The sequence below is a fragment of the Musa acuminata genome, chromosome BXJ3-1 (assembly GCF_036884655.1).
Source record: "Musa acuminata AAA Group cultivar baxijiao chromosome BXJ3-1, Cavendish_Baxijiao_AAA, whole genome shotgun sequence".
Taxonomy (NCBI): Eukaryota; Viridiplantae; Streptophyta; class Magnoliopsida; order Zingiberales; family Musaceae; genus Musa; species Musa acuminata.
In genome coordinates, this window is record NC_088349.1 from 1568316 (window position 1) to 1581369 (window position 13054).

General features: G+C 37.9%; 2 protein-coding genes across 2 annotated transcripts; both read right to left on the reverse strand.

Annotated features, from left to right (window-relative positions):
• Positions 1 to 753: 753 nt before the first annotated feature.
• Positions 754 to 1490, reverse strand: LOC135628299 (uncharacterized). The gene has a single exon (XM_065134902.1). It carries the CDS (start codon positions 1427 to 1429, stop codon positions 911 to 913), a length of 519 nt encoding a protein of 172 aa, XP_064990974.1. The 5' UTR covers positions 1430 to 1490; the 3' UTR covers positions 754 to 910.
• Positions 1491 to 3833: 2343 nt separating this feature from the next.
• On the reverse strand, positions 3834 to 8354 carry LOC103980655 (receptor-like serine/threonine-protein kinase SD1-8). Its single transcript, XM_018818485.2, has 8 exons — positions 8203 to 8354; positions 6440 to 7615; positions 6047 to 6175; positions 5707 to 5852; positions 5374 to 5584; positions 4670 to 4907; positions 4438 to 4588; positions 3834 to 4375 (listed from the first exon to the last, which is right to left on the reverse strand). The coding sequence occupies exons 1-8, from the start codon at positions 8273 to 8275 to the stop codon at positions 4088 to 4090; spliced, it is 2412 nt and encodes an 803-aa protein (XP_018674030.2). The 5' UTR covers positions 8276 to 8354; the 3' UTR covers positions 3834 to 4087.
• Between the last annotated feature and the right edge of the window lie 4700 nt (positions 8355 to 13054).

The following is a 13054-nucleotide window of genomic DNA, read 5'->3' on the forward strand; positions in this document are numbered from 1 at the left end:
ACACATCGACATTTTGATGATTGATTTCATACCAAACGAATCATTTGGATAGATTGTGATGCTAACACTTGAATTATTATGTCCATCCTTGGCTCAATCGGATTCGAGTAGCTCAGCAAACAAATCTTGCAAGTGATTCATGCAATAGATGAGTCAAGTTTACATACATGTAAAGGAGGATGAGATCGAAGTCCAAGTTTTGTTATGGTTGATGGGCCAAGTCACTCATTTCACAAGGTCTGACTTGGTCAGCTTTGGCATAATTTTCATGTTTGATCCAAATCCATGGTCAACATGATAATGTTCGAGATTAGATGAATGTGGTTCTTGACTGTATTAAGCTAGATCTAAACTTGTTGATCAAAACAAGTATTAGCTACCTCTCTAAACTTTGTTGATGATAACAGTGACATCATGATTTAGTCCAATCCAATTGTTGTGTGCCTTTCGAGCAACATCACAAAACTCTATTATTATTTACGACTTAGTCCGCTAGAAGTGACGGGCCATCAAACAAGTCATCATTTGCAAACAGCTAATAGTCATAAGGCTGGAGATTAGTCAAACATGACTGAGGTGTCACACACCACCGCCACCATAAGTCATCTTCTCTCGTACAGAGGCTCTCATGCAGTTGCGTTGATCAAGAATTATGGAGATCAGAGAAGGAAAAATGAGAAGGAAACACAGCAAAGGTGGTTCTAATTATTGTCTATGCTGCTGGAATCCTTCCCCACCTGCTAAGGAACTCTGTGATGCAAACACAAGAACACACCACCTCTTCAGTAAGATTTATGTAGTAAGACTACAGTGCATGTCAAACAGTGACAGGCCAGAAGCAGATTCGGAGAGATACAGTGGCAGATTGATATGCGTCGTAACGACAAAAAGGAAGCGCTGGCTGTGACAGTCAGGAAGAGTCCACCAAGATCCAATCTTCGCGAGGCTCCTCATCCTTTCCGAAGATTGCCACCGCCGCTGGCTGGCAGTCGGGCGGGTCCTCGAAGGCCGACACGGAGAGATGCTTCTGCGCCAGACCGATGTCGAAGAGGATGACGCCGGAGGAGGGATCGGCGATGAGGATGCCCTTCACGGGGAACCATAGGAAGAGCTCCTCGTGCGACCACCCGACCACCCCGCTGAGCGCGCCGTAGCTGAGGTTGCCCCTCACCACGCGGTCGAAGTAGGCGAGGCCGTCGTCGTAGCGGGCGTAGCACGTGCGGTGGAATCGGACCTCGAGGAGGCCGGAGGAGGGGTCCAGGTCGAAGGACTCGATGGCCCTGGGGATGATGCCGGCGGGAAGTCCGTAGCTGCGTAGGAGGTCGCGGAAGGATCGGCCGCTGCCGACGATGACTCCGCCGCCGCCGGAGGCGGCAGGGAGGGCGTAGATGAGGGTCAAGAGAGCTAGAAAAGGCAACACCTTAGCCATTGCAGAGACAGGAGACGGGGTGGTTTGGGGCTTAAGAAGGGGTTTGAAAACAGCGTATGTGAGAGGAAGAGAAGCATATCAATTGAGGGGATGAAGTTTGACTTTTTTGACCGAGTCTGATGATTTCAATTTTATGTTATTCCATTTATAACAGTGGTGTAAGTTTCTTCAATTAACGATAATAATGGTAATAATAACAATAATTGGAAAGCTTTTATTTGTTTTATCCTTATTTCATTTCTAATATTATTTCCAAGAAAAATACAAATTTACTAATTAAAAGTTAATTTAATTAAATATAAATGTGTTAGAATTCTATTGGTATAAATGTGTTTAAAATACAAGTTTAGTTTCCTGAACCAAATATTACCCACAAAATAAAAAAAAAATATTTTTATTTATATATTACTTGTACATCATTGAAAAACAAAGACTTATACATTTTTTTGTTTTTGTAATTTAAAAAATAAATTACTAATATTTGATATTTATTTATACTTAAAATATTATTTTTAAAATAAGAAGTTGGATTATACATTTTATAATTTGAAAATAATTTTAAATTTCATGTTATCTTTTTTTTTGGGTTATTAATTTGATTCGATTTAATTTGTTGTTTTGGTTCTTAATGCATTGAACCATGCTAGAATGTGAAAAGAGGAGAGGAAAATAAAGGTGTGATAATGTTCAAATATTGAAAGAAAAATAATACTAATGGGAAAAATAAAGGTGTGCTAATGTTAAAATATTGAAAGAAAGAAAAAACAGTGTTGGAAAGTCTAATCGATAAGTTTGCTTCTTCTTCTTCTTCTTCTCCCTCCTCCTCGTCGACAAACCCAATCATGGAGCTCCAGAGAGACACAGACTTCGGCACAAAAGGACACTGCACACTGTTCTTAGTCTGCTTCACATGACAGGGTGCTGTTCGAGTGAACTGCTACTCCCCCATAAAATTCCAAGCTCAAATGTGGGATGGATTTGCACGAGGATGTCTTGTAAGATTGAAGGTACTATTTGGGCTGCTCGTTTCTGTACCAGATCAGAGGGATTGAGGGAGACAGTGAAGAAGCTTCCCTTTCCACCAACTTGGCATTGGATGGAGAAGCTGTGAAAGGAGGAGTTCGATGAAAGAAAGCAGGGGAGGGGAGGCGTGGAAGAGTCGAGACTGGGAATCTAATGAAGCTTTCAAGCTTTTTGACATGCAAACATAGAAGGAGACAGCTGAGAGAAGTTTGTGTCTTCTCCCTTTTGTCTCACCAGCCGAGGGGGAATCCATGGAGCTGTGTGGAGTACTTACTGGTTTTGCCTGTACATGTTTAAAATATTTTATGTATCTCAAACCTTTTGTGGAGGAGTAAAATGAGAGGAAATATATTGAGCCATGATGAACATTTTATTTTATTTTTAGATGTAGGCATAAAATATTGAACCACATTAATTTTACATTATTATTTTTATATAATTTTTTATTATTTATCTCTGAATTTTTTTAATTTTAATGTATTTACTCTCTGCAACATCTTTCGACATAATACGAGTATCATTCAAGAACTTGAATGAATAGAATACATATATACATATTTAAATGTGTGATCTTAGATAAAATTTAAATATTCATCTCTAATATCATTCTAATTTTTTTTCTCAATATCCAAAGCTTTAATTTATATTATTGAGGTTACACTATACAACCCTAACTAATTAAAGTTTATACTACAAAAACACCAACTGATTAGATAATAGCAACTTCCACAAGAGCTAATGCCATCATCACCTTCCTCCATTGAGTTTTCTAAGTATCTATGTTTTCATAGTTTAGCAAGTATCTTTTGTATATTACATACTATTCATCCTTACCCACAACATGGAATTTCCTGAGGACCCAAAGCATTACATTTATGTTCTCAAAAGCAATTATTTTCTATGGAGAATAGGAATTTGGCCCTACTAAACACTTTAAACCCACCATGTGAAATAAAATATTTGGTTCTGAGCTCCATGCACTAAAGTTGAAGATCTCCATGTCTGAGGGCAAGGACCAAACCTTCTTTTTGGTTTCAAGCTTCCTCAATGATTGGGACCTCAATGTCTAGCATTATTGGATGCATATAGGACATGCAAGCATAATATGATATCTAGCTAGTGGTGTATATATGACATTGCCCTAAGATTACCATTATTAATTTACCCTCTAATAAGTCTAATAATTGAATGCACTTAGCTCCTCATGCATCACTTTTCTTGGATCACCAACAGTATTTATTCCATGTGTCTGGGGATGAGAACCCATTGGATTTGTTTGAGCACCAAACAATGGAACTCACACCACATGAAATGATCAGCTACTTGCATGCATTCATGTCTGTATAAATTTCATTTGTTTGAGCCTAGCAATGCCATAAACTGCATGTCAAACCAGTAAGTACATAAATTTCATGTCACTGCAGGTTTATGAAGGTTTCTCCATACACAGACAGACTTAGAGAGAGAGAGAGAGAGAGGTTATCTTGCTGTGAACATACCAATCTGAGACACACTTATCATACCAATCTGAGACAGTAATACTGTTGAGTAAGAAATAGCTCACATTCTTCCTGACTACAACACTATCATATCTATTACAGATATCAAACTACTTACTTAGAGAAGAACATCATTTCATCTACCTTCTTCTATTTTTGTTATTCTGATAACATTGATGGAAGTCCAATCTTTTTGGAAAGCACTTGCTGTGTAGAAAGCAGGGCGGCTGGGTTGAGGCAGCGTCACATCCTCACTGCTTAGCATCAAAAACACATCCTCCATTGTTGGCCTGTCATCACTTCCTTCTTGTACACACAAAAGTCCCACTTGGATGAATCGTGTCACTTTAGAATTGGAATAGGAATCCTCCAAGGCGTCATCAACCAGCTCCAAGCATCTGCCTTCCTTCCATAGCCTCCATGCCTGCAAATTGTTTGATGTCAGAAGTCACTCTTGTAATGGAACTGAGGAGGTTCATCTCTTACATGTTGCAGAAGATTTTTACAAGGCTCCGATGGACTGACAGTTCTGCTCCTCTTTCCACTTAAGATTTCCAACACCATGACACCAAAGCTGAAAACATCAGACTTTTCCGAGAATATACCTTCCATCGCGTACTCTGGTGACATGTATCCACTGCATGTCATGTTGAAATTGTAGCTTATTTGCCTGAAATGAAGAAGTATTTATGTATCCATTTGACTGGGGAAGACTTACTATGTCCCGACTACTCTGGTAGTGTTTTCTTCGATTTGATCCACGTTGAAGATTCTTGCCGTGCCAAAGTCTGAGATTTTGGGGTTCATCTCATTGTCAAGCAGAATATTACTTGTCTTTAGATCTCTGTGTATAATTTTCAACCTTGAATCATGGTGAAGATAAACAAGTCCCCGAGCAATTCCTGTAATAATTTCAAGGCGCTTTTGCCAATCCAACAGTCCTCCCCTAGTTTTGTCTGCTCAAATAATTCATCCTTTGTCAGTTTGACAGGTTATATAGTTGCTAGCATCATGTCATGTTGCTTTTCGACAAAGATCAGTACATATAATGTAATCTTTTAGATGAACGATAATGTCTAGCAAAATCCTAGACCAAAGAAGGGAACATGATATTTTCTTTAGTAATAGACAAATGACATCTGAATAAAACCTGATATCCAGAATATGTAGAGCTGAAAACTCAAACAGATGAGACAAAGTTTAACACTTGAACAGCTGTGCAGTCATGGATTGAGATGAGCATAAAACTTGCTTGTTTCATCAACAAAATTATTAATAATCATTAATATTAAGTCTTAGATGTATACTCAAAATGAGAACTTTACTTATCTTTGTATCGGTCACTGATTCCATTAATACTATAGTAAACTCTGTCGTAAGCTTGAAACATAAGCACCAAGCAAAAAGGTATTAAGGCCATACCGAAAATGAAAGCATCCAAGCTCTTGTTATTCAAGTACTCATAGACCAGGATCCGTTCGTCGTCCTCGGTGCAACAGCCAATCAGACGAACAAGATTTTTGTGTTGAAGTTTGGCAATTAGCATAACCTCTGTTTTGAACTCATGCAGGCCCTGCACAGAATCTTTTGACAACCTTTTGACAGCAATCTCCACTCCATCTTCCAACTGGCCCTGAGAGTTTCAATGATTCATGTTGATTTAAGACTGCCCTGGTAAAAGGAATATAATTGCTTTTTTGTATAATGACTACATGTATGTTGAATCAGATATTATCTAGTAGCTGATCAAATTACCTTGTAAACAGGGCCAAATCCGCCTTCTCCGATTATGTTTTCATTGGAAAAGTCATTTGTGGCTGTTCTAATGGTAAGAATGTCGAACAGCGGTAACTCCAGCTCATCTTCTTCATCTCTTTTGGATTGGAAGCTCTTTCTTTTGCCTGATGCATGATAAAGATTTAAGAAAATGATCACACATTCCATTTCATTCCAAAATGGCTTGAACTTGAAAAGCTATTCACAGAGACAGAAAAAAATAATCCAGGACTCGGTGACTGATACAATACTGCCTCAAGTTCTTCATTTTGTGGACATATATCTAGGCACACTATATTACCAGAATATACAGACATACCTTGTGTTCTTCTTCTGCACTTCAACCACAAAACTAGACACAGACAGACTAACAGAAGAATGCCAATTGGTAAGGTAATGGACACAATCTTCATGGTCTTCTTTTTGCCTGAGTCACCATTTAGAGATTCTACAAAGGAAGAGTAGGTGTCATGGTTAAAATCTTCTTTGATCAGATAGTGTTCCTGCAATACAAAAAGTATCTACCCGCACATTCTGCTGAAGAATCAAAACTTCATAATAATGTTTAATGATAATGAGTTCTTGTGGCTTAAAGATTAAAATCCAGTGTGTTATGTTCATGGAATGATTGCCCTGTCATTCTCCAAGCACTCAATTACCAGGTGGTGGATTCTTCTCATGTTAGTAATAGAATCATAAGAAAGAATGTTACCCAATTCAGAAGCTGCAAGCCGAACGTGCAGCACATCTTCCCCATCAGCAAATATTCTAACGTCGATGAGATCTCCAAACCATGTCACACACTTGCTTTGTTCGAACACAGCATACGCAGTGCAAGAACAGTTGTTCCGGCACCAGTCGCTGCACTCATCAAGCGTCCGATTCGTAGCGCTGGCGTTGAGCGTATCGGGCAGCTTCACATTCTGCACTTGACGAAACCCATCCGTCGAACAGTTTAAGGGCGTTCCCCTCACGCAGCCATCGGAGTACTGCCTCAGGCTCCATTCCGCGGGCGACTTGGGAACGAACCCCTCCAAACAATTGCAACTAGAAGAGTAGAGCATGGTGCAGATGCCGTTGACTCCGCATGAGGCGTACTGGTCGCATTGGCCCTCGGGGACCTCCCAGAAGAGGCTCCAGTCGCTGCTCCCCTCCGTCCACATGAAGCGCTGAAACTTCCCGTTGTGATCCAAAGTGGCTCGCGCAAGAACGGTAGCATTGAGGACTTGGAAGGCGTAGTACAGCCCAGACTGGTTGTCAGTGTACTGGAAGTTGAACAAGCCGTTCGGCGACATGTTCGGCCGGCCGCTGAATCCCTTCCCTGTCCACGGCCCGCTGCGGTACATCTCCGTACTCCCCTTCCACAAGACGAGCTGTGCGACTCCTCGAGTCTCCATCTTGTAAGAGTACTCCCCCGGAGAAGGATCGGAGTCACTCTTCCACGACGTTAGGTACATGTCGAGGTTTCTGCTGTAGTCGATTCCTATGTTCATGCCGGCCAGGACCGTGTCAGTGGGATGATCGAAGCTCTGCCATAGTATGTTGTTGGAGGCTCCTCCGGTCAACACGAGATTGCCGGAGTCCAAGAGCTGCAGAACAGGACCGATGGCGTTCGACGTGTTGGTAGACCACAGAACGACACCAGTGCCGCTGAGTAGTGATAGATTTCCATCATCCGTCAGATTGAGGGCGCCATGTTCGTCGTCCAGAGGGGCGTCCCTGTTGGCGACCCAGACCACGGTCTTCTCTTTGATGTTCTTGAACCGTATCCCCAGGAAGCGCTTCTTCGCGTCACCGGGAGCGAAGAAGCCGAGCTCGAAGATTCCTCCGGCCGAGACTAAGCTGCGGCCATCCACAATGGGACTGCTGCCGGGAGTCACTCTATCCCCTGCACGTAGAAACTCGCATCAGTTGCATGCATTAACTACTCCCACTTCTCGGAGGATGCAGATTAATGCAGCAGGAGAAAACAAAATTGAAAGTGATAACAAAAGATTATTATTATTATTATTTGGCATATGTAACTCTCTCGGATAACAATTGGATTTCAAGTCTCCTATCAATCAAATCAATAGAATCTAAGATCTGTGATCTCAGTATCTAAGGTCGCATATGATTAGATTATATTCCAGATTAGATGGAATTACTTTCACTTATAGTTCTAAGCCAGAGTAATTAAGCCTACTACAGTTAACCTATTCTTCAGTTCAAACACTGCAGGATCAGATGAAATGATAGTATGGCAAACAAATAGGAAGTCAGCAGCTTCTCCTTGTCATCACTTTTGCAGAGAGAACCCTCTTGGCCGAAGCAAAGAAAGAAAGAGAAGGGAAGAGGGGAAAGGTGGGGAAGAAGAGGAAGAGAACCAACTTGGAAGCACAAGCAGCAAAATCTGTGCACTGAAAGAAGGGGAAGGAAGTCAAGATCTCAGAGCCCCAACACAAGTAGGAGAAGAAGAAGAGAAGGTGTGTGTACCTGTTTGACCATGAACAGGAACTGCTCCTTGCAGGAGAAAGAACACAAGGAAAGGCATCAGAATGATCTCCATCGCCTTCACTCTTTGCCACCCAGTAGTAAAAGCTGGATGGGGTACTTATAGCAGCAGCCTGTTGCTTGCAGTCAAGAGTCATCTTGACATCTCCTGTATAAATTAGTCATCCCCTCTCAGTGGGTCATCTTTTTCATGAAAGACTAATAATTTGCATGAAAATTTTCAGACATTCTATAAGTTTCTCATGGTTGACTTTATATCTAATGGAACCCACATATTCTTTTTTATTTAGGCGAAAATAATACCCTTATATTTTTTTACTTAAGTGACACACATAATCTCTAATTTTGATAATTAATTATCATAATTTTTTTTAAAATAAAAAATAATACTAATCATCATTTAGTATTATTATTATTTTTTTAATAATATATGTGATCAGATCATTTTCGTCCGACAAAAAAAAAGATAACTATGCTCCAAATTATTGAAGTAAGATATCGTTAGAAAGATATACGAGTCTAATTTCTAATAAAATAAAATTATTTATAAAAGTTTTTTCTTTTTCATGGAATTTTTGACAGTAAGTAATTCACAATCACCTCTCTTCATCAATCAAAATATAGAGGAATCACTGTTGGTGGTGATCAACAAACACCATTTGGGACCCATGCATATTATCTCCAGCATTAAAGTCAAAGTGACAGCCAAAAGCAGTGTGACAAACATTATATTTATCACCAGTGGTGGACACAACCTAACACGAATCGAGTGGTTGGCATGATCAAGATTTGAGCCAAAGCAGAAGAATCTAATTCCAAATCATACTTTAAAAGATAAATATACACACAAATTATTCTCTGTGAAACTTGCATGGATAGATAGTCTCATGCTGGTTAGGACCAGACTCATTCAACATAAGGAGCACTTTCAAAGAAGATTCTTCTGCACCTCAGAAAGTAGGAGTAAACGCAAGTAAACTACAAGAAGCTGCAGAACACGGCATGGCAATCTTGCCTTTCTCAGATGCCTGCATGTCTGCCCGGTCTTTTTATATTTGCTCTTATAGCTGCAAGTTGAAAGACCAGACTTCCTTGACGCAGAAGAAAGTGCCATTTTGTGTCCAAGTCTTGTTATGGTGGAGTACTTAATCCATGACTTTTCTTGTACTGCAGCAGCGAGATATCTCTGTCAACAACAAGATGAGAGCTCTAATGTGGGAAGGCCGTGGACTTCGACTCCTCAAGCAGGTCAATCGTTTCAAAAGTCTGGAGTGACATAAACGAAATGTTCAACGTTTCAACTACTACTGTGGAATGTCCGACAGGACGGGCTCAGCTTTGCACCTTCCGGCAAATGCAGAAGCTCTCCTCCGTTTCTGGTGGACGAGGAAGTCTTTGATTACTGCCCCGTAGGTAGACATTGGCCTTCGCAGAGTCACGCCTCGTGTTTCCTGGAGTTTGACTCCGGAGACAGTCGTAACGAGGAATAAATACTCTACAGTCTACAGCAATATAAAGAATGACTCGTTGAAGGTTCTTCGGTTCGATCGTAATCCGAGTAAAAAAGTAAATTATTTACGAAGAAATTTTAGTGAGAGAGAAAGTTTTGAAAATTAATATTTATTTTTTTATAAAATATTTTATTTTTTTTTAGGTTTGGTGAGAAGTAGGATGTGAGAAATATTTTGGATGGTTGAGAGGGTTGAGAGAAGAGTTGAGAGAAATATTTTGGATGGGTGAGAAATATTTATAATTTCTGTAGATACAAGAAGAGGGTTGAGAGAAGAGTTTTTTCGATCTTTTATTGTCTCTTTTTATTTTTATTTCTATGGCTGCTCCTCATCATGTTTTGCCTGTCTTCTAGATCTCATGTTGGAAAAATCAAATATAATAAAAACCAAGGATTTATAGAAGAGAGATGATAAATAAACGAAGTTCATGTAAATTTATTATAAATAGATGAACTTAAGACTTTGACTCCAATTATGATAGGGAATCATCTAAAACTTCTAAACAAAAGTCTTATTTAATTATAAAGTTTGATTTAATATTCAAACATCTTCCCCTAAATTAAATTTTAAAAAATATTATAAAAAACCTTGAAGCTTGATGTGATATCCTTTGAATCTTGAGTCATCTATATATAGTGTCTTGATCAATGATAAATCTATGATTTATTTAGAATTAATCTCTGAAATCAATTTGATCGACATAATAATTCCTAAAGAAATATAACTTTTTTTTATTATCATAGAATGAATATTCATCAATCATTATAGCTTCATCTTGAGTAATGATAATTTTTATATTAGCATTAGCAATATTTTCCTCACAACCTTTGGGATGTGTAAATTTTTCTTTTCATAGAGAGGTACAAATACTTTTTTGTTTCTAATGAAAATAAAATTTATCTACTCCAAGAAAATCTATTAAAACATAACATTTTTTTTTTCTGTTCTTTAATTTTCATGCTCTTTAATTTTCTTTTCTGTTAAAATATAACTTTTTTTTTTGTTCTTCAAAGAGAATTCAAAAATCTCTATCATATATCATATGTTTAATACGATAATTCCTTTTAAGCCTTTAGAAAAAAATTCATCATAATTTTTTTTTATTTCTACTAATCTTTTCTATCAAATCTAGATAATAACGAGCTCCAAAGTAACTCATAAAAGTCATCATTCATACCTTCAATCTTTTTTTTATGATGTTGAAACTTTTAAATTTATCGATCTTTTTTTATTAACTAGTGATGGTATTTTCTCCTATTGAACATCTTTCTTCTATCCACTATAATCTAATCTATCAATTGGTTTCTTGATTTTGATATCTCATCTTATTTGATGGTTGTATCTATATCTTGAAATTTCTCTCTCATCAAAATTTCTCTCTTTAGGTTTTCTCTTTGTTTCTTTCTTTAACATTATTATTTTTCTCTCAAATAGTCATCTCTCTCTCTCTCTCTCTCTCTCTCTCTCTCACTCTCATTAGCAACGGATGCATGCCACCCCCGTCATTAGCAAAAGGTGAATCGAAGCTAGAAACCATTATTGCAGCTTGAGTTGGGTGTATGATACTTCATATGAATGAATGTAATAAGATTAGATCAAGTAGAAGGCACTCTTGTTGGAACCTCGTTGAGCGGTGCACGGCATAGTGCCGGCTTTTGCTGGCTAGGAATGGTTCGGCCTATATGAAATTGCGCGTGAGCCGGTCCAACTGCTATCGGGCTTAACTCGTCTCTCTCTCTCTCTCTCTCTCTCTCTCTGTGGATGACTTCTGCGAACTCGATCATCGGAAGCATCTCGTTGGACCAAACGGAGCGAGATACAAACTTGCATTCGATTGGATCGGCTTTATATAACACAACAGAGATATCACATCCACAATAAATATACTCTCATATTATAATTGATTAATATGTTAATATTTATGGAGCTAGTATCGAGAATAAAAGATTATTAGATTATGTGATCTTATATAATTAGATTAGATATCAAATGTGCTCGAGACACATAAATTAGGAAATATGTTATTATGGAGATGTAAAGCTAAATGTGTCGAAGACAAGTTGGAAAAATATGACTCATGTGAAAAGAAATATGTCATGATAGAAGCGTAAGGCGACTCGAGGTACATAAATAAAAAAACCTAATTCACGTAAAGAGATATTTATTATGATAAAAATAAAAGGTTAAATATGCTTAAGACTTATAAGTCGGGAAAACTCGTCTTGCAGGAAGAGAAATCCGTCACGATAGAAGCACGAAGCAAAATGTGTAAGTTGATTAGATTTTAATTTTGATTATCAACTAATAGAAAAAAAAGTCTGATAGAATTCTCTAGAAGATAGACCTTGGTAAGTCAAAATTTTCTAATTTACTTATATTGATCCTTTGCCTTCATTTATAAAAAGATAAAATAAGATAAAATTATATATATATATTCTCATTTCTTTTTGATAGAAAGAGAGTTATCTAATTAAAAAAATAATTTTATTTATAGATAGAAAGTTATATAATCACGTTAATCTTATATAAACTTTATGATATATATTTTTGATAATTAATCTATGAATAATTTTTTGATTTTTGATTTTTCCCCCTCCGACGTGGAATGAGTTCTCACTACACAAGCTTAGCAGAATATAATATTCTGTTGATCTTTTACTCGTCTTTTGCTAAAAGAAAACCAGCAGAAACTTGCATTTCGATTTTGTCAACGTTTCATACATCCGTCACGGCATGAATTCTAATCTGATCATATGTCGATCACGTTCACATCATACTGTCAATGTCATTCATGTTTTCCGTGCTTTGACTAAGATCTCAGTAGTGCTCCTGTAAGAATCACAAATCAAAGGCCGATAAGCTTGTCCAAAGTAGGAGAAGGACATCAAAGTTGACCCATAGACCAATGGTGAGTAACTTTCCATGCATCGGTTACTAGTCAAAGACAGTGATGGGATTAAAGATCATGTGTTGGTGGGTTGGCTGTTCTCCTTTTGGGTTCAATTAATATGTATCATGCACTGCCATTTGTTTGTTTTTATTCTTCTATTTCATACACTGAACAAAACGAGTTTCTCACATGTAGTGGATTATTATGTATTGTTCTTCATGTGTCAAACCCATGACAAATTGCATTGGAACAGTTTGTTGTAGGCTCATGACATTTAATTGTCATTGCTTTGCTGAACTGATGTTTGCATTTCTTTTTATAAGAGAAAAAGAAGAATATAAATCGATAGAAAAGTGCATTACGATATGTATATTTATTTGAAGATGATAGAAATGGAATTTTGGTAATGAGGAATCACAAAGCTGTTTCTGAT

What these genes read in the sequence shown, in the direction of transcription:
- LOC135628299 (XM_065134902.1), bottom strand. Translation starts at nt 1,429, where the DNA reads ATGGCTAAGGTGTTGCCTTTTCTAGCTCTCTTGACCCTCATCTACGCC.
- LOC103980655 (XM_018818485.2), bottom strand. Translation starts at nt 8,275, where the DNA reads ATGGAGATCATTCTGATGCCTTTCCTTGTGTTCTTTCTCCTGCAAGGA. An exon ending in GCTTGCAGCTTCTGAATTGG is followed by an intron (nt 6,176 to 6,439) that starts GTAACATTCTTT and finishes CTTCCTTTGTAG; the next exon opens with AATCTCTAAATGGTGACTCA. An exon ending in ACCAGAGTAGTCGGGACATA is followed by an intron (nt 4,589 to 4,669) that starts GTAAGTCTTCCC and finishes CATGACATGCAG; the next exon opens with TGGATACATGTCACCAGAGT.